The 27,688-nt window shown below is 54.7% G+C and overlaps 1 protein-coding gene across 2 annotated transcripts; it reads left to right on the forward strand.

The window, feature by feature from the left end:
* Nucleotides 1-473: 473 nt before the first annotated feature.
* P2RX3 (purinergic receptor P2X 3) lies at nucleotides 474-27,581 on the forward strand. Of its 2 annotated transcripts, XR_005530627.1 has the most exons (13): nucleotides 474-785; nucleotides 7,693-7,828; nucleotides 8,256-8,327; nucleotides 8,571-8,634; nucleotides 9,297-9,390; nucleotides 9,693-9,770; nucleotides 10,434-10,575; nucleotides 11,043-11,179; nucleotides 24,312-24,405; nucleotides 24,890-24,955; nucleotides 25,558-25,635; nucleotides 26,057-26,340; nucleotides 26,804-27,581. XR_005530627.1 is itself a non-coding variant. In XM_039245053.1 (12 exons), the coding sequence occupies exons 1-12, from the start codon at nucleotides 667-669 to the stop codon at nucleotides 26,168-26,170; spliced, it is 1,194 nt and encodes a 397-aa protein (XP_039100984.1). In that variant the 5' UTR covers nucleotides 474-666; the 3' UTR covers nucleotides 26,171-27,581. The 2 variants fall into 2 exon arrangements, 1 of the variants encoding a protein (XP_039100984.1); XM_039245053.1 differs by having other exon boundaries at nucleotides 26,057-27,581.
* The last annotated feature ends 107 nt before the right edge of the window (nucleotides 27,582-27,688 follow it).

A 27,688-nucleotide genomic window follows, 5' to 3' on the forward strand; every position in this document is an offset into this window, starting at 1 on the left:
CACTGCCAGTTTGAGTTAAGAACATGAACTATGTAACTCTACTCACTCCTCCCAGAAGATCAAGAGAAATATTCAAGAGCCCCTTCCCCCTGACCGATGCTATAAAGGCAACTCAGGAAAGGAGTAGATGGCTGCAGAATTGAGTGGCTTTAGGAAGACTTTCACGAATGAACGGGGCAGTCAGCCCAGGAAAGGCTGCTGGATGCCTGGGGAGATGTTTCAAGGGGCTCTAAGGAGCGCATGAAGCAGCTGGTGAGCTGGGATGAAGATGCGGCATAAGAGAACGGAACGATAGACAGAGTGCAGATAAAACATGAGTCCCAGAGGGCCCTAGCCAGCTGCATCCCAGGCAATCAGGAGCCTGGAATTGGAGACCCCACCCCTGCCGTGACATCACAGGGGAGTGGGGTGGAGACGAACATAAAGGGGGTCCCCCCTCCACGCCCTGGCCTTGGACTCTTGGCAGCCCAGAGTATCAAGAGGAGAGAGAGCCTGGGCACTGAGCTAGGGTTGCCTGACTTAAAGGAACAGGCTCCCCACCCATTCCTCAAGCTCCTCCAAGCTGCCCCCTCCAGTCTTTGATCTCTGTCTCCGTGTCCTGAGGACCTCTCCCTCCTGAGGCCACCATTGGGCCCCTTCTCAGTGGCCTCTGAGTGCTCTCTCAGCATGAACTGCGTGTCAGACTTCTTCACCTATGAGACCACCAAGTCGGTGGTTGTGAAGAGCTGGACCATTGGGGTCATCAATCGAGCAGTCCAGCTTTTGATCATCTCCTACTTCGTGGGGTGAGTCCTGTGGCCCTTAGGGTCCTGGCGGGGGAGGGCTTCCTGGTGTCCTCTCGGTGTTGCTGTCCAGCAGCCCGCGCTTCTCTCTTGGAGGAAGCAGTCTCTTCTACGGAGTTGTGTCCCAAGGACTGGACCTGGCCACCCCCGTCAGGGATCTGGTCCCCAGATGAGTTCTTTTCCCCAGTAAATCCTCGGGAATCAGAAGGCAGTTTCTAGGTACATACTCCAAGGAGTGAGTTCTTGCCCTGGTACCACGCCCTCCACCAGGAGAAGTCCCAGGTGACCATCTCGCTTCTCCCTTCTATCCTGCCCCCACCAGAGAACAGGACCCCCCCTCACATCTTCCCATTGTCCTCAACCAGTGCTTTGGGGTCTCAAAAAGACGAAGGAGCACAGGAAAGGGGAAGGGAAGGCACTGAAATGAGGGAGACAGTGCCGGTTTGATCAGATGGATGGTGGGGTTGGAAGGAGTGAACTGGAATGAGGAATTCCCCTCCTACCTTTGGGGAGATGATGAAAAAATGGGGGAGAGGGAGAAGCCCTTGCTCTTAGAGGGCAGGGCAAAGCAGGGAGTCTGCTCCTTGGTGAGGGGGAGAGACACAGGCACAAATAACACCCAAGGGAAGAGTTGCTCAGGGGAAAGGTAGCTGTTTGAACATGATACAGGGACCCTGCTAGTGAATCCAGAAACACTCCCCTTTGTCAGAAGCGTACATTGTCTACTGCTACCTGACTTTCTACCATATAACCCATCCTCAGGGCTTTTTAAGAGCGAGTGGTCTGAACACCCTCTCCCAGTGCCCACCTTTAAAGGCATGCACCCCCCAAACACACACACACATATATACACAAAGGATCATGAAACAGACAATGGCTGGGGGGGGGGGGAATCACAGGTCCTGTCTTTCTTGTGGTCATTTGCACACACTGATGGGGCACCAGAAATGACAGGCAGAAACCTCTAGAGTTTTCTTTCCTGGGATGCCGGCCTCAAGTCTCATGCTGTTCCTTGAGACAATGGCTCCGCATGTCAGAGACAGCTAGCCACTGACACCTGTCATGAGTGAATTCAAGCAAGTGAAAAGAGACATCCGGTGTACGTGTAAGCTGGAGCTGCGTGTGCATGGGCCCCCACGCCTGAAAGGTCAGAGTCATGTGTGAGTGTGTGCTCGGAAAAGCGGGCAGATGTAGATTCAAGGATTTTTTTCTTTCTTTCTTTTTTTTTTTTTGCGTTGCATACTTTGTGGGAGCCAGTAGGCTTCACTTATGTGGCTGTTGTGGACAAGGCTGTGCACGCAGTGCTCCTCTAGGGGATATGACAGAGGGATTCAAGCCTTGGAGTAGGATAACCGTGTTGGAGTTTACTTCCAACTTCCAACTTTTGTGAGATACAATGTTTGTGAGTGGTGCATGTCTGCATCTCTGGAGTCTGGCTGGAAGTCAGTTCTCAACTGTTTCACATTGCCGTGTATATCATGATTCTGTGACTGTTTATAGCCACGAGACGGGAAAGTGGTCCAGGTGCGTCCCAAAGCTGCCTCAGCACATTCCTGGCTCCATTGGCTCTAGGCGGAAGGTTGATGGGGAGTAGGCAGTGGCTCCTGGGCCAGTCTGCTCTGCTCTCCCCTGACCCCTGTCTCCTTTTCATCATGATGCCATCCGATGCTCTGATCCTCAGTGCTGGAGCCCAGCCTGCAGGAACAAGCATGAGAGGCTCTTTGGCATCTTGATATCCAGCCCCATCCATCTCCCAGCCTGACAGCTCCCCACGGAGCGCTCCTTCCAGTTACATCCGTGCAGTCTGCAGCCCAGCCCCCCGGCCTGAGCCCCATCTCTGGGCACGTGAGCCCATGCACCATTAGGACTTCATGATCCATTGTCATTAATTCAGCAGAAATTTATTGAGCGTTTCTTCATGCCGGGCATTGGGCACCGAGGATGGAAAGGTGGGCAAAAGCAGACAGGGCCCTCAGCCCCATGGAGCTTACAGTGCCAGAGACGGACATTGATCAATCTCCACGAACAAATGTAAACTCTCAGGTGAGGCTCCAGATTTGAAGAAGAGGTGCACGGTGCCAAGAGAGCTGCTAGCAGGGAGGAGGTACTTGACCTGGCCAAGTTGCTAAGTGAAGGTTTTCTGGAAATGTGGTGCCCAAGCCAAGATCTGAAGGGCAAGTAAGAACAACCCAGGGAGGAAAAAAAAAAAGGGAAGGAAGAGGGTTTGAGGCAGGGAAACCCAGCTCTGCAAAGGGAAAGAGCCTGGCACACAGGGAAAAGAAAAGAAGCTTCTGTGGCCCAAGCAGAGGGAGCAAAGGCGAGTGCGGTGTAAGGTAGGGGTGGGATCACAGACCCAGCCAGACCTCAGAGCTTTCATTCGTACAGAAGGACAATGGATGGGAACTCTGTGTGTGTGTGTGTGTGTGTGTGTGTGTGTGTGTGTGTGTGTGAGTGAGAGAGAGAGAGAGAGAGAGAGAGAGGAGACAGACAAATGAGATCTGAATTGGGAGATCACTGGCTAATACGCCAAGGCATTGGCATGGGTAGGAATGGATGCAGGATAATCCGTTAAGGGTGGTGGAGTCATATGGAGAGAGATGGCTTGGACACAGAATTGGAAAGGATTTGTAATGCTGTTACAGTATAGTACATGTTACATGACAGTAACATTTAACTAACACTTGAATCTCTGCCATATTAGCCCTGCAAGGTAGACTAGATGCACAACCTTACTAGGCCACATGTAACATGAGCCAACCGTTTCTCTTATGCATTCACAGAACACACCAGCTAATCATCTCCACGCATGCTCCCTCCCCTGCTCCAGCCTCGGCTGCTCATCTGGGGTTGATACCAATTCATCCCTGGGTTCCTTTACCCCAGCCAGGTGCACAGAGAGGCCAGGACTTCCCTGATGTTTCTCACACAGCCTTCCTGGGCCCAGGTGGCAATTCCCAGTCTCCTCTGTGGGGTGGAACTACCTAACAGCCAGTCTCTTTTGGGGGATCCTCTGGGGAGCCAAGGAGGAAATAGGGGATCCCTGGGGTTTGAGTTTATAGAAGCACTGGCTGTGCTGTGGCTGGTTTGCAAGGCCTTCTTGAAGGAGGTGCCTTCCTGCACACTGGCAGAGGGGCATTCCCCGCCCGTTGATGCTCCATCTTCAGAAGAACCCGTAGTGGCTGATGGTGCCTCCGACCCCTCACAGCCCTGCTCTCCCCGTCTTCCCTCCCCCTGCACGGCCCAATCCATACACTCACCATTTGCATGGCTGCCCCATTTGGTTCATCATATCCAGCCTCATTTTGAATCTTATAAAGCAGCTCAATACATACAGCAGTTACAAGGAGGAGCTGCTCTAATTTAAAGAGAAAGGCCTGGAATCCCACCTTCTTGGCCCACCACTCCATCCTCTCACCCGGATGCACCCTAGGCACCCCGTAGGACACTAGGTGACAAATGTAGGAAGACCCTTTGGAACCACCCGTGGTGCAGGTGCAGAGAGAGGAGAGGTGTTCACTCTGGTCTCCCTCTCCCCTCTCCACACCCCACGATGGGGAGGCCATGGAAGGAGGAGCCTCTGGTTAGAAGCCTCGCTGACACCAACCATGAGTGGGGCTGGGATGGGTCACCTTATGTCTCTAAGTCTCAGTTCTCATATCTGGAAAATGGGTTTAGGAATACCTACCCCCAAGGAGGCATGGAAAGGCAAGCCACCATGTCAAGTGCCTCGCCTGAAATGGGAGAGCCAGTAATCAATGGCAACTACTATCATTTCATAGGCTCCCCAGCATACCTCTCCCTTTCCGCCATCCGGCTCACCTTCCTCAGAGACCCCTCTGCCCTGACACACACAGCGCACACCCCCCACGCCCACTCCCCGACTCTTTCGGGGGTGGGGAGAAGGGTGCTGGGACGCTGCTCTGGACTCCTTCCTGCACATGCCCCCTGCTAAGGAGCTGACACCTGCTTTCCGCTCCATAAATAATAAACCAGGAACACAAGAAAAAAATAAGTTCGAGTAGCAGCGTAAATGCCAAGAATTGAAGGCTAGGTCCTGCCCTATCTCCTCAGCCAAGGCCTCTGGAGACAGACCCAATCCCTCTGTTCTGGAAATGAAACATCCCTTTATTTTGAGCTGCCCTGATGATGTCCTTGGACCCCAAGGGGCCACTGAAATTCTTCCATTTATTATTTAATTCAGATGGAGAACTCTGATGTGGAGTCTCCTACCCACTGGGCACAAGAAGGAGCCTTAGAGGAGAAGGAGGAGGGAAGAGACTGATTAATTATTCTTCTGAGCACTAAGAGCCCTTCCTCCTGAGACGTTCCGAAGCCTGGAGATGTTCCCCTAGTGGCCAGGAGCCAGCAACACCAAGACCAGGGGCCAGGCGTGAGGGGGTTGAGCAGTCTGTCCGGGTGGGAAGCCACCCATCAGCTTGGCAAGTTAGCACACCACTCTGTGCTTCTGTTTCCTTATGTGTCACATCAGGGGCGCCTGGGTGGCTCAAGTGGGTTGGGCTTCTGACTACTGCTCAGGTTGTAATCTCACGGTTCGTGAGTTCGAGCCCCGCATCAGGCTCTGTGCTGTCAGCGCGGAGCCCACTTCTGATCCTCTGTCCCCTTCTGTCTCGGCCCCTCCCCGACTCGTTCTGTCTCTCAAAAATAAATAAGCATAAAAAATAGTAATAACAATAATGATGTTTCACTGGGTTGTGGTAAGGACTCAGTGAACCCTGACCCCATAGAGCACTTAGCGGGCTGTGTCGGTTAGGAGACAATGACCTGAACCCCACTTGTCATCCGCAGATGTTCTTGGACTTTATGAACAGGGCAAGGGGTTTTAGGAAACCGTGTCATTAGATCACCACTCAGAAATGTGTCCATTATGTTGCCAGGCACACTGAGGTTCTGGAGGGCATATTGTGGCTGTGGCTTCTACCCGGGCCAGAGGTGCGCTCAGCTGGAAGCAGGGAGACCTGGGCCCTTGGCTTCACTCCCTCCACTGGGCAGGGCCCCCAGCCATGAGCTGATACTACTCATTTGGACATAAGGTGGTGGATGAGATTTCTATGTCAGCCGTACTTCCTTACGAGCCCTTGATGAAACCCCTCCCTTTCCAAAATAAAATGGAAAAGAAAGTAAAGCGCACAGCACCACAGATGTCCATACAGGCACGGTGTTCGTTCGAGCCCAGGACAAGCATGTGACCAACTCCCAGTGGTGCATTAATCAGGACGTTGCCTGCTAGAAGGCAGCAACGATAAAACAGGTGACAGGTTAGGAGCCACCCGCAAGCCCGGGCTGTGACTCCAGCCCTTCTGTCCCACTCAGGACAGCATTTGGAATTCAGACCCATGAGGGAAGCCCCATTATGGGGACAGCACCTAGTCCTTTCACTGAAAACTGAACAAAGAGTCTCTTGCAAATGTCAACCTGTGTTCACATCAACAGGATGGGTAGGTGACCCCCAGCATGGCCCCGGAGCTGTTCCCCTCTATGGGGACACCAGAGGTCATCTAATCCAGTCCCCGCCCCCTCATCTGAAAGCATCTCCTTGAATCCCCCCAGGCATGTGGAGCTCACCACCTCCTATAGCAGCCCATTCTTGGACACTTTCTGGGGTCAGAAAGCTCCCGGGCTTGAAATCCTAACTCCCTCCTTGTGAAGTCCTCAGGTCGGCTTCCCAGCCTAACACCTCTGCAGCTTTGTGCTGTCCACACTACACAGCCTCCAGCTCCTTCCTTCCGCTTCTCCTCGTCTGATGGGCCGCCCCAGCTTGGTGCCTTCCCCGGTCAGCATGCAGAAAGTGACCCGAACCCAGCATTTCCCGGAGTGCACTCCTGGATTCCACGAGATGTCACTTCGAGTGTTTCTCCAGAACTAAGAATGTGCAGCACCTTCCAAACGCATGTGATGACCTTTTCCATCTGTATAATGGGGACAGTGACAGCATCTGCCTCCCCGTATGGTGTCCGAAACCAACCGGACTGGCTACAGGCTGGGAGTGTGCTATTGAGTGAGCCATAAGTGGCTTGCGCCTGGAGGGCTCTCGTGGGAGGGGCAGGCACCTCACAGAAATGCAGAGGGCAGAGTGGCCTGCAGGCCGTCCGTGCTGCTGGGGGAGGCTGCGGTGTCCGGGAAGAGAGGTGGAGGTGGGAGAGAGGGAGCCCCCGCCGCCCCCATCCTGGCCCAGGTCGTGGCTTGAAGCAGCAGGCAGAAGGCAGTACAGGTAAACTTCCACTGGGTGGCAGCAAAGTCCAAGGAATAAGACCAGCGGCCTCTGCCTGGTAACCCAGCTTCTTTTACCTGCCAGGTGCGAAGCTGCCCTCCCTTCCTCCTCTAACCTTCTCATCTGGCGCTTGCACACGTGAAGACTCTTCCAAGTGCCCAGCTCCCAGATGCCTTCACTGACTTGTTTTCTGAACACTTACTATGTGCCAGCACTTAGGATAACCCATGAGCAAATCTGGGATGCTCAGGGTCAGAGGTATAGGATCCTCTGGGAAGAGAACTTCCCAGTCACCTGCCAAAGAGGTATCCTTCGAGTCAGCAGGAATGACGATGCGTTGGCAAAGGGAAGATGTTGCCCTCAAGGGGGTGAAAATCTGTCCTTGAGATTTTTATATACAAAACACAAGTATACATACTGTCTAAGCAGCTATCTACAGTGTTAAAATTTCATGATGGTGGGGGGTTAGAGGGGAAAAGAAGTCGAGGCAGTAAATGGGAAAGATGGGAAAGCACCACTCCAAGCCAACCCAGGGCGAGGTCCCTCCCCTCCAGCACAGGCCTTCCCCCGCCCCCCGCCAGACCCTGCGCAGTCTAATGTCGAGAAGGAACCCTCTCCTGGCTTCTGTCTGATGGGCCTAGACCCTCTTCTCTTGCTCTCCATCCCTGCTCTCCTGCCCAGGTGGGTGTTCTTGCACGAGAAGGCTTACCAGGTGCGGGACACAGCCATTGAGTCCTCCGTCGTAACCAAGGTCAAGGGCTTTGGACGCTATGCCAACAGAGTCATGGACGTGTCTGATTATGTGACCCCACCCCAGGTACAGTCCGCCCACCTCCAGGGCGCTGTGTGGGTGCCCAGATGCTGGGGCAAGGCAGGGAGAGTGCCGATGGGATCCCCAAACCAGGGCTTGTGGCCTCCGTGATCCAAGAAGCCCTTCCCCTGCAGCTGGGGGGTGCAAGCTGGGGTGGGGTGCTTGGGCCTGCCCTCCAGAGTGCAGCGCTAGGCATCAGGGGAGCAGGGTAACCCTAATCCTGCAACCAACACAACACACACGGGAGCAAGAGCAGCCAGGTGGGTGGTGAGACCTGACCTGGACCCACCTCTGCCCTCTATCAGCCCTGTGACCTTGGCTAATTCTCTCCCCAAGTCAGTTTCCTCATCCATCGAGTGGGGACAACAGTAATGCCCAGTGCCTGGATTGGAACTGGTGCATTATTTTTTCCCTTCTCCTTTCTCCTACCAAGGGCACCTCTGTCTTTGTCATCATCACCAAGATGATAGTGACTGAAAACCAGATGCAAGGATTCTGCCCAGAGGTGAGGGGAAGAAGGGAGGTTGGATGGAGCAGGTCAAGGAAGAAAACATTGCGGGTGGGGAGCGGCGGCAGGGAGGGACGCGGGTGTGAGCAGAGATCCGAGTTCCAGCCTTGGAGCTGTGTCCGGGGACCTCCACCTTCCAAAGCCCCTCACCCCCGGTTATGGGGAAGCATGGGGAGCCGCGGGGCTCATCCAAGCCCAGTGCAGGGCCCTACACCCACCTGCACACCTGTCTCCCCACAGAGTGAGGAGAAGTACCGCTGTGTATCAGACAGCCAGTGCGGGCCTGAGCGCTTCCCGGGTGGGGGTGAGTGCAGCCCTTCCCCCTCCCGTTCCCCCCTGCAACCCAGAGTGTTAGTGGGACCCAGGAGGGCAACACATCCCAATGGGGGAGAGCCCACGCTAGGCGACAGCGTGGGAATTGGCCTATTCCTTGTAACTCTGCCAGCATTTATAGATGCTCCTGTGAGCCGGAGGCAGTGGGGGCTGTCCCCAGAGGAATCTGCAGCCCAGGGATGGTGGTGACAGACAGGTGTGCTGTGAGGGAGCAAGTGCTATCAAGAAGAAACAGTGGGCACTGGGGAAGGGAGAGAGATCAGCTCCTGGTAGGTGGTCCCAAATGGCTTCCTAGAGGCGGTGACATTTTAGATGGGCCCTAAAGGTCTAGGAAGGTGTTTTGGAAGGATAGAAGGGTTTTGAGAACATTCTAGACAGAAGGAACAGTGGCAGCAAAGCCTCAGAGGCAAGGAGGAGCACACCGTGACGGGGGAGCAGGGAGAATCATCTCCCTCTGGCTTGGTCTAGGGCTCAGGAGGAAAGGAGGGAGAGCTCGGCAGGGTCCTGTGCCATGGGTCCACCCGTTTCTCCCCACCACCTGCGGGGGCCCTGAGTGGGTGGGTTCCCTGAGGAAAGGTGGGGTGGGGGTGAGGGAATGGCAAAGGCCCCCAGCACTTGTGGCCCCCCTCACAGGCATCCTCACCGGCCGCTGCGTCAACTACAGCTCTGTGCTCCGGACCTGTGAGATCCAGGGCTGGTGCCCCACCGAGGTGGACACGGTGGAAATGTGAGGACCCCGCCCCAGCTCTCCTTTGCCAGTGTGGGGAGCTCTGCATCTCTGTGCCTGCAGAGGGGGTCGTGGCGCCCCCGGTGGTGCCCAGTCCAGGGCTGGGAAGTGGTCTCGGGATGGCACCTTCCCCCCTGCCTCACCCGCCAGCCCTCCCCCCTCCCTGGCCGTTGGCCCCAGAGAGGCCATGACCAGCTGCCCGGTAGGAAGCATCCAGCAGGAAAGGTGGTCCCTGGGGAGAAAGTCCCTTGTTTCCTCTTCCTCTTCCCAAGAAGCCAAGGCCCCCTTGTTCTCACCCACAGGCCTGTCATGATGGAGGCTGAGAACTTCACTATTTTCATCAAGAACAGCATCCGTTTCCCCCTCTTCAACTTTGAGAAGTGAGTCCCAACTCCCTCCCTGAAACAGGAAGCAGTACCTCATTTTCAGAGGGGTAGAGAAGCCCCGTGCCCATGGCTCTCCCCATGCCGTCCCCCCATCTCCCTGGGGCTCCTATTCCCAACCTCCCAGCTGGCCTTGACCCGGTACTAGGAGGGCTCCGGGGCCGGTCTCCGTGCCAGCCTCCCGCCTCGGGGCCCAGAACCCAGATGGGAGCTCTGCCCCAGGCAGGCGATGGACAAGGTCAGCCTGGGCCTGGAGCCCAGATCCCGCCAACCGGCGGGGCCTGTTCCCACCTCTTTCCTCCCACATCAAGCCCAAGCCTCTAGTTAGTTAGGAGTTCGCTGACTCCTTCACTCGACAAGCCCCCCGCGGGCGTCGAGCACAACGCCAAGCACCACGGAGGGGCCGAGGGAAATCAGACGTGGCCCCTGCGCCTGGGAGCCCCGGCCTGGGTGCTGGGGGACGTTAGACATGGGCGCACTCCACTCTGATACAGGGGGGGGGGGTAGGAGGTGCAGGGAAGATGCAGGCACAGAGGGGATGGAGCCCCCGAGTGTCCAAGACGTCGGTCCCGGACCCTCCTGCCTGAGCCTGGAGGGTCTCCGAGGAGGCTGTGCACGCCCGTCTTCGAGTGAACCCTGGCCCTCGCTTCTCCTCCCCAGGGGAAACCTCCTTCCCAACCTGACAGCCGCCGACATGAAGACGTGCCGCTTCCACCCTGACAAGGCCCCCTTCTGCCCCATCTTGCGGGTGGGGGACGTGGTCAAGTTTGCCGGGCAGGATTTTGCCAAACTGGCCAGCACGGTGAGCACCTAAGGGAGGGCCTCGGGCCCCTTGGCTGGCAGAGGGTGGAGGGAGACGCTGGGGACGCGGAGCTGCGGCCGGGCAGCGCCACCTGGTGGGAGCATCCTAGGCCTGCAGCTGGCTTTGTGCCTCAACGCGTCTCCCACTCCGGTCCCAAGGGATCCTTGCCTTCCTAACCCTTCCGGCCAAGCCTCAGTCTGCCATCCTCACCTTCACACCCCACCTTAGAGCTCCGAACAAGCCCATGTGGATCCATTCTGCTGCTAAGGGTGGGAAGACAAAACCGGGGTTTATGGGCTCAAAGGTCCTCACCCCTGAGTGCAGCACTTTGTTTACTAAGCAACACGTGGCAAACCACTTTCCCTCCACCTGGAGCATGGGACGAATCACGTGTCTGTCACCGAGCCCCTACCCCCAGGCCGTGGAGACAGCCCTTCCTTCTCACACCTGACCCAACCTGTCCACAGGGCGGAGTCCTCGGCATCAAGATTGGCTGGGTGTGTGACCTGGACAGGGCCTGGGACCAGTGCATCCCCAAATACTCCTTCACCCGGCTCGACAGCGTTTCCGAGAAGAGTAGCGTCTCCCCAGGCTACAACTTCAGGTAATCCGGGGGCTCCTAGGACACTGGGAGGAGGGCGCAGGGGCTGTTCTAGAGCCCCACCCCGAGCAGCAAGGCACACGGGGAAGAAAGGGCCCCAGGTGCCCCCATGGGGCTTCCGCTCAACATTAGGGAAGGCTTTCTAAGTACCGCCCCCAGGTCAGTGGTTAGACCACATGACTAGGGTCTCCCAGAGTGTGTGTTCCGATTCGGAGCCCTTCTGAGCTCCGGCTCTAAAGCTGTAAGGTGCCTCAGGTCGGCACAGGCAGCCCCAGGGTTTCTGGATCCACAAAGCTAGGGCAGTAGTGGTGTCCAGTTACAAGATGGAAAGGTGGTGTTTCTTTTCCGTGCATCTTCACCTGGGTCACAAGTAATAACCACGATGGCGGGTGGCTCTTTCATGCCTCTCCAACCAAGAGCTAAAACCATCGAGTTCATATTCCCAATGTCCTTGAGACATGAGGACTCTCTCCCCTTCGCCCACCACCACCACCACACCCATTTGAAGAAAGGGAAAGAGAAGAACCCAAGATTAACTATTTGGAACCGGCTGAAAGCCCCTGTCCGAGGCCTTGACTTCCCACCCTAGTTTCCCCATCTGTGAAATGACCACAGTACCATTATCTTGAGGATCCTAGTAACCAAGGTGTGAAAAGCTTCAGCTCTCTGTTTTGTTTTTCCCTTAACTTTTAAAGATCTTGAAGTCACTGGTAGGGGCCCCTGATTACATACAACAGTGTCATTCACTAAACAGGCGGAGAAGGCAATGGTCAGGAAAAATGGTACATGTGAAACTAGGTTTCAGTTATATATTCAAAGGACGGTTAGTAGAGCTTTGTTATAGTGGTGTTTTCCCATATAATGGCATACATAAGTGAAGACATGATTATTTTACCTTTTCTTTAACCTTTATTTGTAGTTTTAAAACTACATCTAAAGCTACATCCCATTACCCTTTATATTTAATAGTTTAAAATATATATGTATATTCTCTGGAAAGAAGAATTTTTTAAAATTGAAAGTGCTTTCATAATCAACTCCAAACTTTAAAAAACCATAGGAAACAACACATATTTTAAAGTAGGTTAAAAATACTGTTCGGCTCCCTGGCAGAAATTGGCATATTTATTCAGTGGGTACATCATAGAGAAATCAATACAAAGGATATTTGTATGGTGGCTTAAAATAGCAACGTAATTAATAAAATTCTCAGGATCTAAAATGCAAAGTTTTCATCTTCATAACTTCCCCCCTGGCCAGTGGGAATTCTTCAGTTTTCCTAACAACTTACTTGGCAGGGAATGTATATATTATGAAGACCCCGACTACTGGTGCCCTCCCCCCCACCCCGTCCATTTTAGAACAAGTTGTTTCATTTAAAGAAGAAATGGCGTGGAGTTCCAGATCTCCAGTTTCTTGTGCTAAGGCCGGCCCTCAGCCGCACGGCCTCCCCACCCAGCATCGCAGGACCTGGTCCTGAACCAGCTTAGATCGTATTTGGGCAGACTTATCCGAGGATCTCTGAGAACCCTGTGAGCCCCCCTAAGGGGGCCCATGGGGAGCAGTGTGAGAGGTGCGGTCCCCAGATAACTAACCCCCTCACCGAAAGCCCCAGGCCCGAGTATGAAGGGGCAAAGCTGCTCAGCTCAACCCTTGTAGTTTACAAGAGTTCGGGGACCCCAAGAATAGCTCTGGCGCGGGGGAATTTCTGGGGGCTGTGACAGACTGAGGACTCTGCCCCAGATCCTCCAAGCCCCTCCCCTGGGTGCCCACCCCCTGCCCTTATGTTTCCTTCAAGCTCCTGGCACCACTTGGACCCCCAAGGCTAAGCTAAGCAAGCGCCCATGTTGTGGGAGGCCACAGACCACCCGTCTGACAAGAGAGTAAGGGTCAGGGCCTGGTTCAGCGCAGGCCACGCTTCAGTTTCTGATATGATAAAACTAAGAACGCACAAAGCTCCTCATTCCTCAGCACAGCACGTTGTTTGGCACGCAGCTCCTTACCCGCTCTGTGAAATAGGGGCCACAGCATCCCCGCTTCACAGATGAGAAAACAAAGGCTTGCAGGCTGAAAGGAGTAAGGGCTGCTGGACGCACAATGTGGGGTTTGGTCTTTTGTCCCCCAAACAAGTTCGTCTGCTGCTCCGTCCCTAACAGAGGCCAGATTCTTTTTCTACGTTCTGTTGCCATTCCCTCTGGAGGGAATGGAATCATTCAGCCAAGAGTCAGCCTTGTTTTAATCTGCAAACTCAGAAAGAGGCAGCTAGAGATTCGCATTTCCATCACTAATTACTTCTGCAGCTCCTTTCCAAACGCCCTCCCCCTCCTTCTTGCAACTCTTCGCCTGCAGGATCAGAGATTTGGAGAATTTATAGCCAGTGAGGACCCCCTGGGAGACCCCTACACTGAGGTGGCCTTTTTGCAGATGAGGAAGTGGAAATTTCAGAGGGGAAGTGACTTGCCCAAGGTTACAGGAGCCTCCGAAGGAGCCCTTGAGGTCGTTTGTCCCAACGCCACAATCAGTCTCGCCATAATATGGTCCCAAATGTGGAGCCGCTTCACGTGACGGCCTGTCCCTCATTGACACCTCCAGTTATTGGAAAGGTGACCTTGTATTGAGCCAGAATATGTCCCCCTTCGACTTCCACCCAAAGTACGTGGTGCCGTCCATCTAAATTAATCTTCGTTTGTGTGATCTCCTGAGGTTGCCATCTGTCCCTACCTGAAACTTGGTGGAAGGATTTTATTTTTACTCCTCTATCTATGCTGTATGGCGGAACACTCCAGGAGCCTCTTTAACGTGGTGTTTTTATGAAGCCTCTTTCCAGTGCATTGAGAGCGTGCCGTTGGTGGGTCCATCCAGATTCGTAGTGGACGAGGCACAGCGTTTCCAAAAATAAGAACTGGCGAGAGTCGCCAGTGCAGTGGTGTGAGATGGCAGGCACCCCAGCGGCAGGCGGTGTAGACAAGGGCCAGGTTCCCACATCCCGGGTGGACCCTCGGTGCACCAGAGCAGGCCTTTAACCAGAGTGCTGTATCCCCCACCCCACCCAACGTGCTGGGAGCAGGCAGGCAGTGTCGCGTGTGAATTGAGTATTGTGTAAGGTTTTGAGTGAGTGGGTGTATTTGTTAGGGGATGAGTGTGAGTCTGCGGGTGAGTGTGCAAATGTGCTGCGTGTGAGCGTGCGTGTGCCCGTGAGCGTGTGTGTGTGTGACGCCGTCAGTGAATGTGCGCATGAGTATATGGGCAGGGATGGTACAAAGACGGGTTAAAAATACTGTAGCAGTCAGGGCCCCAGCAGGAAACAGATGGCACATGCAAACTGGGTAATTTGAGGAGAGTTTAATAAAGGGACTGTTTCAAAGGTGTGGGCAGGGCGTAGGGAAACCACAAAGGATAGCACAGAGCCTGGGGCCCAGGTCTGAAGGGGCGAGGGCAGGAAGCAGTGACTGGCACCTGGGGCCACTGCCTTCAGGACAGGAGCTGTGACCCCTGCAGGCTCCGCCCAAAGCCAGAAGCCAAACCAGGGGCGGAGGAGACCCAGGGCAGGGGAAGGCAGGAGCTTGGATCAGGGGTGTCCTTCATTAACACAGGGAGGCCTCCAACCCTCGCCTGCCCCCGATGAACCCAGGGACCAAATGCCTCGTAAGATGCACATGTTCACAGACAGGCATTTTCTTTTTTAAAAAAGAAAAAAACCTTATTTGCACAAGTAAGATATAAATACACCCTCAGAGTAATACATCCAAGCGCTACGTGGACGCTCCCCTTTCCTCCTTCAGTTTGGCTCCCCTTACAGGAAGTTAATGTCCCGGCCAGTTCGGTGAGCTTCCCTCCAGTGCTTTCTCTCTGCATTTCTGTGTGCAGAAATTCCACGACTTTGAAGATCTCTAAAAGCCCATCACCAGCCCTCAGAAGAAGAGCCCCTAGAGTTCAGTTTGCAAAGCCTTTTCACACCTGTCTTGCCAGGATTCGCAGCTCACGCCCACACCCCACAGGAGATGCTTGCCCCAGATCACACGGCTTAACTAAGAGGTGCATCGGGGCCCACTGTTTGCCAAAAAAAAAAAAAAAAAAGCAACCGGAAGAGAGACACCCAGCAGCGATGGCCGGGAAGATGGGACAGAAGCAAACGGTGTGTCCAGCAGCATCTGATTCGTAGCTCTCCTCCGAGCGCTGCTGAGGCAGCTTTGCTACTAAAAGGCAAGGCGGTTTTGGATTTCCTCTCTTGGTGTCTGGGACATAAAACACTTGTTCAGCTGCGAGATGTTCCTCACGCGGTAGGTGTTTCTAGTGATCGCTTCGTGTTGGAAATGTACCCACGGCAGCTTTCACGAAGCTCGGGAATCTGGCACCTGCTCTGTTTCCACGCCGAAACGTGCGGATCAGCAAGATCTTAGGCCAATTGACAGAGAAGGAATCGAAAGTGTGCCCTTGGCTTTGATCATTCTCTCTGCAATCTGGGTTTTTCTCCTTCCAAAAGCCATGTGTTAAAAGCAGCCATTTCCATCATCTCCACAGAGACATTCGAAGGCCCCTTGGATGGGGGCGTATTTTCCTTGAATTCTCCATGATCCATTTTCTTCTTTGTTTAGGCTGAAATGGGAGAGAGGCCATTAGAGCTATCCTGAATTTTTACAGCCTTTTATAATTTTCATGTCTAGTCTATCCTCACAACAACCAACTCTATTGCAGAATATGATGGCTAAGCCTCCCTGAGCGCCTACCCAGTGAGGCAGGGACTTAGCAAGTGCTCTTTGTGGATTATCTCATCAACTCTGAAGGATTGTATAGCTGGAAACCGAATGCTCAGAGGCTTCATTATCTGCCCGAGGCCACACAGCAAATAGTGCTGGACCGGATTTCAAATTCTGACAGCCTCCAGAGCCTATGCCGGTAACCACAAGCATCCTGATAGGACCGTATGGTTACCCCCATCTTACAGATGAGGAAACTGAGGCCACAAAGATTACTCCCAGAAACAGACAGCTAGCGACCTGGCTTTCAGGTAAATCTTCCAATTGTATGTGCATTGGTCTTTCCCTGCCTCATCAAAGGTGAATTAATAGTAACACATAAAAAGACCAACAGCAAACCATTGTTTAAGTGTCCGCCCCTGAAGCTGATTAGGCTCCGAGAATATGAGTAAGTAAATACGGCTTGGGGTCTTCACTAAGGGAAGGCATCCCAAGCTGCTCAGAGGATGTTGCCCACCCCCATGCAGTGCGTCTGCCAGGAGATATTTTCCTATCAATGCAAAATCAACTGTAAAAGTATATTTCAGCTGGCAAAACGGCTTCTCACCAGGCAAAAGCTTTGCTGGGAACACCACTTCCTTCACTTGGAAACTCACATTCCGGGCCCAAATTTTCCCTTACAAGTCCAACCCCGATCCTGCAAGTTTGTTGCTATTTTTCCTGTGGCGGCGGTAACAGTTACGTGTCCCTGCTTTAGGAAGGAATCTCCATCACTCTATGGGATCGTTTTTCTAAACAGATGTCTGACAGCTTCCCAAGGATTTCTACATTGTGATAAAACTCTTCTCCATTCAGCAGTCAGTTATTGACTGCGGACTAGTGCAAATGTCAGCCCGGCATGGAGAGGCGTTTTTAAGAGCTGGAGCCTCCCGAGGCTGGAACCGGGTTGCTTCTGGAGTCATCGAGTTTCCTCTGACCTGGGGGATCCTGGCAGCGGGCAGTGGCGGCCCACTCCGGAGGGGAGGACTCTGAAGATCTCTTCCAATTCCCGATTATATCAGGCTTCGCGGCTAATACAAACAGGAACGAGACCAGTTCCTACAATCAAGTGAAAATGGTATAAACCTGAACCCAAATAGCAAAAATGTTTATATGGAATATCTTTTGTGCTGGAGCAAGCCAAGAATAATTAAGATGAAGCAGAGGTGAAGCAGAGAGAGCCCAGGCAGTGGGGACAGGGGGCCCGCGGGACCCCTGCAGATGCTCAGTGTGATCGTCAGCAAGTCTCAGCCTCAGTTTCTTCTTCTGTTAAATGGGCTGTTTAAAGGGGATAAGGCCCCTTCAGGCTCTAGAAGTCTGAATCAGGGCATGTGGGTGTCTGGGGAGAGGCTTTGGAAAGTCAGTCTGCTGAGGCGTGCACTATTATTTATAGACCTGTCACACTGGAACGTAGTTTCAACCCTGCCCAGCAGAAGCACATCTGACAAATGATTTATTGCGGTAATTGATGTTTGTACTTACTCATTCTTTATCTATTGCTGCTCGTGACATGAGGGAGCACGTGCACGCACACACACGCACATACACACTCCTGACCCTGACAGCTCCAGCCCTGCCCGGCCGCCCCCCCCCCCGCCCCGCCCCCCGGCTCCCTGCCCCATCCGGGCTCAGTGGCCACAGGCGCCCAGCTCCGTTCTTTCCTCGCAGGTGCTGGCGTCATCGCTTCCCCAGCTGTGTGGTCTCTCCCTGACAGCTGTTGTCTCAGGGCACCAGCTTACCAAGTCCTGGCCCACCCCGAGGCCACCATGAAGTCTCCTTCCTGGCCCCTGGCCCCGGGGAGCGGCCATTCGAGCTCAGATCCCGGCTGTGTCCCCAGCAGGCCCAGGAGCGGGAACAGAGCGGCTGTCCTTCTCTCCCGCCCAATGATGATCACAGGATGACGTTCACTGAAAGCTCTGTGCTTCACACCCTGCAGCTCACAGACTCCTCTGTCACACGCCAGCGGCTCCCGCAGGCACCTCCGCTTCACATCTGGGGAGACGGAGACGTGCCGAGGTGGAGGACTCTACCCCAGCCGATGGGGGCTTGGGAACCGAGGCACAAGCCGAGGAGGGTGTCGTTTCAAAGCCCCTCCGCCAACAGCGAGGGCGCCGAGCAGCTGCGAGGTGTCAGGGATGCAGCCGGTGCGGAAGCCCCTGGCCCAGTGCTCCGCACGTGTGATGTCTCTACTCTTTTCCCGCTTCTCCGCCCCAGGGGCTGGTTCCCACCGGCAGCGCTTACTCTCCCACCCGGCCACGGGCCACCTGTACATGCTTTCTATTTGGGAGAGCAACAGCCTGATGCCACCTTCTAGCAGCTCCACCTGAAGAACGGGAGCGTTCAGAGAGGCCGAGTCGGGAGGAGGAACCCAGAGGCAATGTTGCTTAACTCAGTCCGTGAGAGGTCAGGAACCTCAGGAACCAGCAAGGGCTTACCCAGCTCCCTAGTGCACTCAGTAGGCCCTCGGGCAACGGCGGAGAGTGAGGCCTGGCTCCGAGTCCAAGCGGTCAACTGCAGTCTGGGGCAGCAGGTGCTGCAGCAGAGGCCTGGGCCCCGCAGAGGCAAGGCAGGAGGCTCACGGGGCGCTTCGGCCTCCGTCCCACGCTGATAAGCCAGCTCTGGAGAAGGAAACAAAGGAAGCACCTGATGCCTCGTGTTTGCCAATCTCTGCGGCATAAATACACCCCCCTTGTCCACTTGAAGCTACAAGCATGAGGTGGCTGAGCGTGGAACTGGGAAGAGCTGCACACGCGGGCCCGGCCACTCCCACCCGCCCCTGGCCTCCAGTCCACTGAGCTCCTGCGGCTTCTTCAGAAACACTGTGTCCTTTCCCATGAGACGGCTTGCGGTTCCCTCAGCCAGACAGCTGCCGCCGCCTCTGGCCTGCTCACCTCTCACCTCTCCTTCCAGGCCTCAGCTGTGATGTCACTTCGCACAAAGCCTTCCTTGACCCTCCGGCCTCACTCGGCTGTCTGCACTCAATGCGCTCTTCGAATGGGGCTCCCTCCTTTTCAGCCCTGATGTCGACTTTAGCTACTCAGAGGAGTGTGTGGCTGTTAGTATTCCTCTCCGTCTGGTGGGAGCAGAGCTGGCCTAGCACAACGCCTGGCATAGGGAGGTGTGCTCTAAATATCTGCACGGCCCTAGTGGGTGAATAGGAGTCTGCAAGGTGGGAAGGGGCGGACGGGGAACAGCATGGGCAGAGGTAGGAAGTGCGTGTGTAGGAGGTGTGTTCAGGAAGTACGGAAGGCAGACAGTGCGGTGTGGCTGACACTTATTGTACGGGGCACTGAGGGGGGTCCTGGCAGTAGGTGAGGAAGGTGGACTGGACCCGGGCTGGGTGTTGGTGGTGGTGTTCTCGCCAACGGCATTTCCCAGCCAAGAACACCAAAGGTGGAGGGGTAGGAACCGGAGGATTTGGGAGAAATCAGGACCGGGTATGGTGTAGCCGAGCCCATCCCTGTTACAGAGAAGGGAGCTGGGGGTCCCTCTCCCAGCACTGCATGGCCAGCATGTGCTTCCTGTTCTACCCCCGGCCAATGGCTCCTGGTCACTGGGTCTGGGTCGAGACCCTCCTTCCCAATGCAAAAGACCCCCCAGCTGGAGAACTGAAAGAAATTGGCCAGGATCTAACAGAAGTCAGGCAACGAAAATAATAGTCTAGAATGCTGGCTATGAGTATGGGCTGGGCACTGGACTGCCTGAGTTTGAATCCCAGGTTCGCTCACTGACTGTTGGTTTGGGGACCTTACACAAATTGCTTTACCTGTGTCGTCCTGGTTCCTCATCTGTAAAATGGGAAGAGCGACAGTGGACAATCCCATGAGGTTGAGTATTAAATGAGCTAATAGGTATCATGCATTTGGCACAGAGCTGGGCCCTTGTAAGCACTTAGTCTGTGCTGGATGTTCTCACCACCGATAGGACTCTCCCCAGGAGGCCGGAGAGTGTAGTGGTTAAGGTAAACGTAGATATTATTTCATTTATCATGATCCTGGGATAAGAAAAGAAAGGGACAAGCTTTAGGCACTTCTCTTCCATCCTCCGCATGGCTCTTTCTGTTCTCACCACTCCGTTGAGGAAGAAAGCTCTGAGGTTTCTGCTTGGCCAGGGTGGAAAAATTAGTCAAAGACAACAGAACCACATCCAGACCTCTAAGACTCTTAGAGGGAATAATCCTAGCAATGTGGCATCATTGGATTTTGCCCTCTCTCCCTGACTAATCTTGCAAAACTCCCCAACTTTTAAAAATGTTTATTTATTTTGAGGGCAGGAGAGAGAGGGAGACAGGATCCATAGCAGGCTCTGCACTGAGAGCAGAGAGCCCCATGCAGGGCTCAGACTCACCAACCGTGAGATCATGACCTGAGCCAGTCAGATGCTTAACCACTGAGCCACCCAGGTGCCCCCGAAACTCCCCAATTTTAACTCACTCTTTCTTCTTTGGTAGGTAACTTCTCCCTGAACCTCAGGTCTCTCAGCTGGAAAATTATAGGTGTTTGTGTCAGTCAGAATAAATATCGCTAACTGCTGTAACAAACACCCCCTCAGCTCGGACATTCACACAAATGTTTGTTTATTGCTCGCAGCACAGTTCACCCTGGGTCAGCGCAGTCATTCAGGGAGCTGGGCTCCTGTTACCTCTCAAATCAGTCTCCCCTAGGGCCTGAGTCCACTCCTAGTTTCCCCAGTGGCCGGCCATGAGGAAAGAGAGGATAAACAAAGTACACTGTTCCAACACACCTCAGCCCACATTTGACAGACCTCGCTTCCATTCACATTCCATCGGCAAGAAGTAGCCAAGGGCCTCACCCTAGCTTGATACAAGAGTGTGGGCAGCACAGTCCAGCCACGTGCCAAGAGAGAAGACGCCCCGGACCCCGGTGCCACGGGGGTGGGCCAGATTCTGTGACCCTCACCGGCCACACCAGAGAGCAGAAGTCAGGACTCCGGGGCTCTTCCCTGCCTCTAGCCTGGGCCCTCCCTCCCTGTGCACTGTGCTTCCTCCCTCCCACCCAGGAAGAGAACCAGCCCCTGCCAACCCGCCTCCGAGGGTGGGTGGTTGGTGAGATAATGATCTTATCATACTTATTGCCTCTTGGAAGGCAGGTGCTGGAGAAAAACCAAGTCCGCTTTGGTTTTTCTCCCTGTTCCTTCACATTCCTTCCCAAGATAAATTTAGCCAGCCCTCGCTCTGAACGCAGTGGCCAGGATGCTGACTTTTTGTTCTCCCAGTCAATGTGTGTGAGAGCGGGTTTTTTTTTTTTTTTTTCATGGCTGTAGCCTCAGGCTGGGAATGCAGACTTCAGGGACACAGTCCCGGCCACTGCCCTGCCCCAAACACCTGTGACCACTGCCTCCCTCCAACCCCGGCCAGGTCCCTGTGGACATCAGGTGCCTGAGTCTCCAGGGATGTGAGCAGAACATGGAATACAGACGGGCTCTGAGACCTGTCCTTACTGGCCACCTAGAGCTCAGAGTCAGCACATTCAGGATTCAGGGCAGAGATGGGAATCCCGGTTCAGGCAGGCCACCTTCTCCTCTGTCTCCCCATCTAGAAAATGGGTCCACATGCCTCCTTCATCAGATTAACTGCATGAGGTACTTGTACTAAGAGATCTGTATATTTTCTTAGAGGGGGATGGTCTACGCTTTTTCTCAGGCCAAACTGAAAGCCACAGTGAGGACTTCCTGGAGCCTTCTATCCATTCCAGATGCTTCTTTTCTGAACTTCTTTATAATCTGAGAGGCCTCCTTGGGGAACTCTATTCTTGGACCTCCTCATGATCGTAAGAGTGACTTCCTTTCTGGGGTCTATTCCTGCATCCTCCCTGCTGGTGTGGCCTGAACCACTCCATTCTGCCTGGTCTGTGACGCTGTCTGCCATCACCCAGACCATATCTTACCATATCTTTAAAGTGGGTCCAGCCCCTCCAAGACCTTGCTCTCACCCTATCCACCAAGACTTTGTTTCTGAGAGTTAGGTCTTTGGGCTCCTTTCAGCCTCCTTCCTGGGGCCACTCCCCTTTCTCCTCTGGGTCTCCGTCTCTAGAAGATCATCCTGCCCCTGACCCCTGTTGGCTGCAAAGTCCACAGGACACAGCTTCCCAGGTCAAGTTCCCCAGGGAAGCTTCCCCTCACTGACTGGCTTTCAGCCTTGCTCTTCAGCCTGGGGCAACAGGTACACCATGTGGGGACACACACACACACACACACACTCACACGCACGCACACACGTGCATGCACACACGGCACTGGCTATGCCCAGACACAGGTAGACATGGGAAATGTGGGGCCCAGACTCCTTCCTGTCCCAGTTCACCTCTTCTTCCTCTGATGGCCTGTGGATGCCTCCCACAACTGCACCCACCTGGAACCAGAGGGTAGGGAGCTTGGAGGAGGCAGACCAGGCCCCCAGGCCCTGCAGAGAAAGGCTGAGAACAACAGCAGAGGGTCCAACCCAGAGATCGTGACAAGCGTCACGACAGTGACAGATCTGCAAGGGGGACAGGAGCACCCCTCTTCTCATAGACATGGAAAGTGACACCCTGAGCGCTGGGTCACATAAAAGGCCACACTGCCAGCACGAGGTGGAGCCAGGGTGTGGACCCGTTTCTGCCTACCTCCGAATCCCCCACAGCCGGAGCAGACAATGGCTGACATTTTACACATTTAGATGACTCTTCCTCAAAATTATCTTGTTCCCAAGCCTGTGAAGTCTCAGCACTGGGCTGAGCATTTTACTCTCCAGCCGGTACAAATTCAAATACAAATAACTGTGGGAGGGGCAGCACGGCTTTCGGGAACCCTTTTGAGGAAGGAGTTTCTCAGACTCTGACTCTGCAGGGAGAGGCCTGGGAATCTGTGGGGATCAGAAACACTGAAGGGGAGGGACGCCTGGGTGGCTCAGCCGGCTGGGCATCCCACTTCAGCTCAGGTCATGATCTCATGGTGTGTGGATTCAAGCCCTGCGTCGGGCTCTGTGCTGACAACTCAGAGCCTGGAGCCTGTTTCGGATTCTGTGTCTCCCTCCCTCTTTGCCCCTTCCTTGGTCATGCTCAGTCTTTCTCTCTCAAAAATAAAATAAAGATATTAAAACAAAAGAGAGAGAGGAAGGAAGGAAGGAGAGGATAGGAGAGAAGAGAAAAAGGAGAAAGAAAATACTGAAGGGGACCCAGCGGGCACCAAATAACACCCATGTCAAACCCACACACATATGGGGCTTTCTGAGCCCCTTCACTCCATCATCTCACTCAGCCCTCACCTTGTTCCTGGGATACTGGCTCCAGTATCCAGGAGCCCATTTTACTGCTGTGGGTTAAGAGATTACACTGTGCTGACACTAGGGTTTTGCCTACAATGGGCAGATGGGGGATCCACTGGCTTTAAACAAATGTAGTTCACGTGCTTACTGACTGTGAAGCCACAGCCACTCCCTTTACCTCCCCAGGCGTCTTCACAGTGAGGAGCCTGGGGTGGGGGGCCCCATTCTGAAGGTGATCATTCTTAGCGAGGTTCCTGGCACCCAGCAGCCCCATGCAGAGAGGGTGTAGAGGATACAGTCTTGAACTTGGGCAAATCTAGCATTGAGTCTCAGCCAACTAGGTGAGGCAGGACAAGTCACTTCACCCCCCTCAGAGCCTCGCTTGGAAAACAGAGCAGTCACGTCCCTACCCAGCAGGTCCGTGATGCGGGTAGAAGGAGACAAGGCGTCTGAAAGTGCTTCTTAAAACCACTCTATAAATGCAGATGTATTTCTTCTGCATGAACAATAACAACAGCCAACATCTCCTACGTGCTTACTGTGCTTACTGTGTTCCAGGCACTGTTCTAGACCCCTGGTGTGTGCGGTTCCATTCAGGTCTCACAGCACCCCTGTGACACAGTACTTCTGTATTATTCCCAATAATAAATGAGGAACTCGAGTCTCAGAGAGGTTAAGTAACTGGCCTCAGGTTGCCCAGCTGGTAAGTGGCAGAGCCAGGCGTTTAACCCAAGGAAACTGAGAAGCCTATCAGGAGGGGAACATCAGCAGCGAGCTGGGCCCTGAGATACCCAAAGAAATAAAACTGAAGGCGCTTCGAGTTCAGCACGGCTCAGACATTCATACACATCAGAATCATCTACGGATATTATTTAAAAAGGCTGAGCCCTGGGTCCCACCCACAGAGAGGCTGATTCCACAGGTTCGGGGGAGGGCTGGGAATCTGTCTTGGTAACAAGCCCCCAAGATGCTGTCTGTGCAGAGGGCCAGCTAACCTCACAGGGAGGATGGTGGCAGGTGTCCAGCCAACCGTTGGTAAAAGTTGCTCAGGAAGTGAGGATTCTAGGCTCTAGGGGACCCTGAGGGTTCAGGTAGGAACCCACCGTGCAACCCACCTTCCGCCTCTGGCCTCTAGGTTTGCCAAGTACTATAAGCTGGAGAACGGCAGTGAGTACCGCACACTCCTGAAGGCTTTTGGCATCCGCTTTGACGTGCTGGTGTACGGGAATGTGAGTCCTCGGGCTGGGCGGGTGGTTGGGAGGCACAGGGGAGGACACCCAGACCAGGTAGGGGCGGGGGGGGGGGGGAAGGTCCTGCCACTGACTAGCTCTGAGTGGTGAGTTTAGCCCCTCCAGGCTCAGACAGGAGGCCAGCCAAGGTGGGGCTCCAGCTGGAGGTGGCTGGGGGTGGGGGGTGGGAGGCGCCAGGCTTCTACCTAGAATATAAAGCCTGACCTCTTCCCAGATGCTTCAGTCTCCCCCACCCCATCCCGGCTGGGTCAGTCCTGAGTGAATANAAGGTCCTGCCACTGACTAGCTCTGAGAGCCTCAGCTAGTCACACCGCTAGCCTCTTCACCTATGCCGTGGTCCAGCTCCGCCAAGAACCCTCCACCCCATGGGCTCTCTGGCTGGGAGTCCCCGTTCCGTGTCTCAGGCCTCAGCACCTCATGCCTGACCCTCTCCACCCGCTCTCCTTGATCTTTGTGCCTGCAGGCCGGCAAGTTCAACATCATCCCCACCATCATCAGCTCCGTGGCAGCCTTCACCTCTGTGGGAGTGGTGAGTTTAGCCCCTCCAGGCTCAGACAGGAGGCCAGCCAAGGTGGGGCTCCAGCTGGAGGTGGCTGGGGGTGGGGGGTGGGGGGCGCCAGGCTTCTACCTAGAATATAAAGCCTGACCTCTTCCCAGATGCTTCAGTCTCCCCCACCCCATCCCGGCTGGGTCAGTCCTGAGTGAATACCTCCAGTCACAGAGAGCTCACTACCTCCCCATTTGCAGGAGGTACAGACCTGTACGGAGTTCCTGCTCTGTGAAGGAGAGGGAGGAGGCTCCAGGGGCCCACAGACCTAGGGAACAGAGTCCTGCTCCCAGGGACTCCTTACCCCCTCATTCTCTGCTTCTCCCATCAAGTCCTCTCCCCGCGTTTTGCTCTGGGGTCCCTGCCGGGAGCCAGAGACAAGAGTGATGAAGACATTCCGCCAAGCCCCCCAACATTTGTCCCAGTGGGAACATCAGTCAGGTATCTTTGGAGACTGCCCCGGCCCCCAGCCCCCCAGCCTGCTGCCCCCCTGAGGGCAGTCCTTCCCACTGCCACTTCCCGCTACCAGGCCCCTCCCATCTCCTCCCATCGGAGCACTGAGTCTGCCCTGCCTCTTCCTCCAGGGGACTGTCCTCTGTGACATCATCCTGCTGAACTTCCTCAAGGGGGCCGACCAGTACAAAGCCAAGAAGTTTGAGGAGGTGCGCTGGCGGGGGGAGGGGTGCAGGTGCATGAGAGGTGAAAGGACTGGGCAGGGAGTGGCGCTAGGCCCCGGGGACTCTCGGTCGCTCCCCCTTTTGGGGACTTCTTAAGCGGAGCTCATTGTGCCTCAATGCAAACTGGGGGACCAGAAGAGGGATTTGGCCAAGAATGGGCTCTGTGGAGACCCTTGGGGGTTCCGTGGGTCATCACTGTCGACACCCATCTGCACATTGCCCCCTCTCCGCTTCTGGTTAGCTCAGGTTTCTGTCTGCACTTGGGGTGCGTGGAAAGACTCGGGGTCACACAGACTTGCTCGAGCTCCTTGACAAGGAGGCCGTGCACCCCACCTGCTGTGTCTGCCAAGTGGGGTCCCCAGGAGGACCTTCCCCGTAGTTAGAGCACGATAATGCCACCCTGCAGGTGGACGAGATGACGCTGAAGGGCACCGCTTCGGCCAACACAGTGTACCCCAGCGACCAGACCACTGAGGAGAAGCAGTCCACAGACTCGGGGGCCTACTCCATCGGCCACTAGGGCCTCTTCCCAGGGCCCCTGTGCGCACCCTTGGGCTCCAGGCCTCCCAACAGAGACCACCTAGGCAAGGATGGGAGGGATGGGGGAGGGGCCTTCATTGCTGCTGCTCACCCCATGAAGCCACGCTGGACCCAGGTGTCTGGGCCTCCTCCCAGTGCTCTGGCAGACAGGTAGTGCTCCCTGCTAGGACCTCACTCTCCACTTCACCCCTTGCCTCGCCCCTGTCTGCTTTCCTGGACCCCTGAGGGCAGTAGCACCGGAGCTGTCCCCCTTCCCAAGAGTAGAGAGAATAATAGTAATAACGAGTGGCCATAAGTCACTACTAAGTGCCAGCCAGGGTCACACACATTATCTCATTTAACCCATAGAATAATCCTATGATCCTATGACGTAGATATTAGTTTCCCTGGTTTGAGGATAGACTGAGGCTCAGAAAGATTGAGTCATTTGCCCAAGGCCACACAGCCAAGAAGCATGAGAGCTGGGATTTAAACCCAGATCTAAACCCATCACCCACACCCCATAAGAAAAGTGAGAACTCCCCAGCACATCTGCCCCTGCTGCTTCAGCCCTTCCCACAGTGATCAAGGTCAGGTTCAGCTTAATAAAGAGGAAGCCCCATGCTTTCACCAGGAACTCAGGACCCATCTTAGGGGAGATCAATTAGACAGTGACGCAGGAGTCTCTTTCTCTGACTTGAGTGGATCCCCAGTTCAGAGGGAAACGGGAAGCATGACTGTCAGTCAGGTTTTCCCTTGCTCTGTCCCCAACCAGGAGAGGGCTGTTCTGTTCTCTCTTTGGGACCCCCACATACCCACACACATCGGGCCCCCTCACTCCAGGAGTAGAACTAGGCCCCCCTAGACTGGGGCATGATTCCCAGACCCCGGGGCCCTTTTCTAGCTGGGCAGTGCTCCTTTACACCACTGGCGAACAGGCTGCAGTGAGGCCAGTGCCCTGTGAGCTGCAGGCTCCCCGCCTGCAGGCCCACCCAGCCCCCCGAATGGCCCTAATCAGTGCTCAGTCTCCTAGTGCTAGAAAACCTCTTGTCCTGCTCTCCTGGTTACAGATAAGCAAACTGAGGCCAGAGAGGGGAAATGACTTGTGTCAGTTCAAGTGGTCAAGAGAGAACCAGGCTGACCTGGCGCTGAGGGAGGGAAGCAAGACAAGGAGTCAGGGGGACTTCTGGGGGAGCATCTGGTCCCCCCACACCTCCATCCGCCTGACACCCCCTCCCCACTCTGGGCTGGCCTCCAGTGAGAGGCCCAGGAATCTCCCCAGGGCAGAGTTCCAGAGCAGATTTAGGTCTTAAGGAAGCCTGAAGAATATGCAATGGGGGGTATCTTTTTAAAATACCATATTAGGTCATGGAAGGGGAGGCCCTGAAGTATCCATTTCATTAGCTCCCAGTAAAACCACCTCTGGAAAAGCTGGAGCGTAAGCATGACTGTGTGGTCTCAGTTGCAGCGAGCTGGCCTGGAGACGGAGGGCTCGCCCCTCGACAGAAGGTGCAGGGAG

This window comes from Hyaena hyaena, unplaced genomic scaffold (assembly GCF_003009895.1).
Source record: "Hyaena hyaena isolate Hyena2069 unplaced genomic scaffold, ASM300989v1 scaffold_252, whole genome shotgun sequence".
NCBI lineage: Eukaryota > Metazoa > Chordata > Mammalia > Carnivora > Hyaenidae > Hyaena > Hyaena hyaena.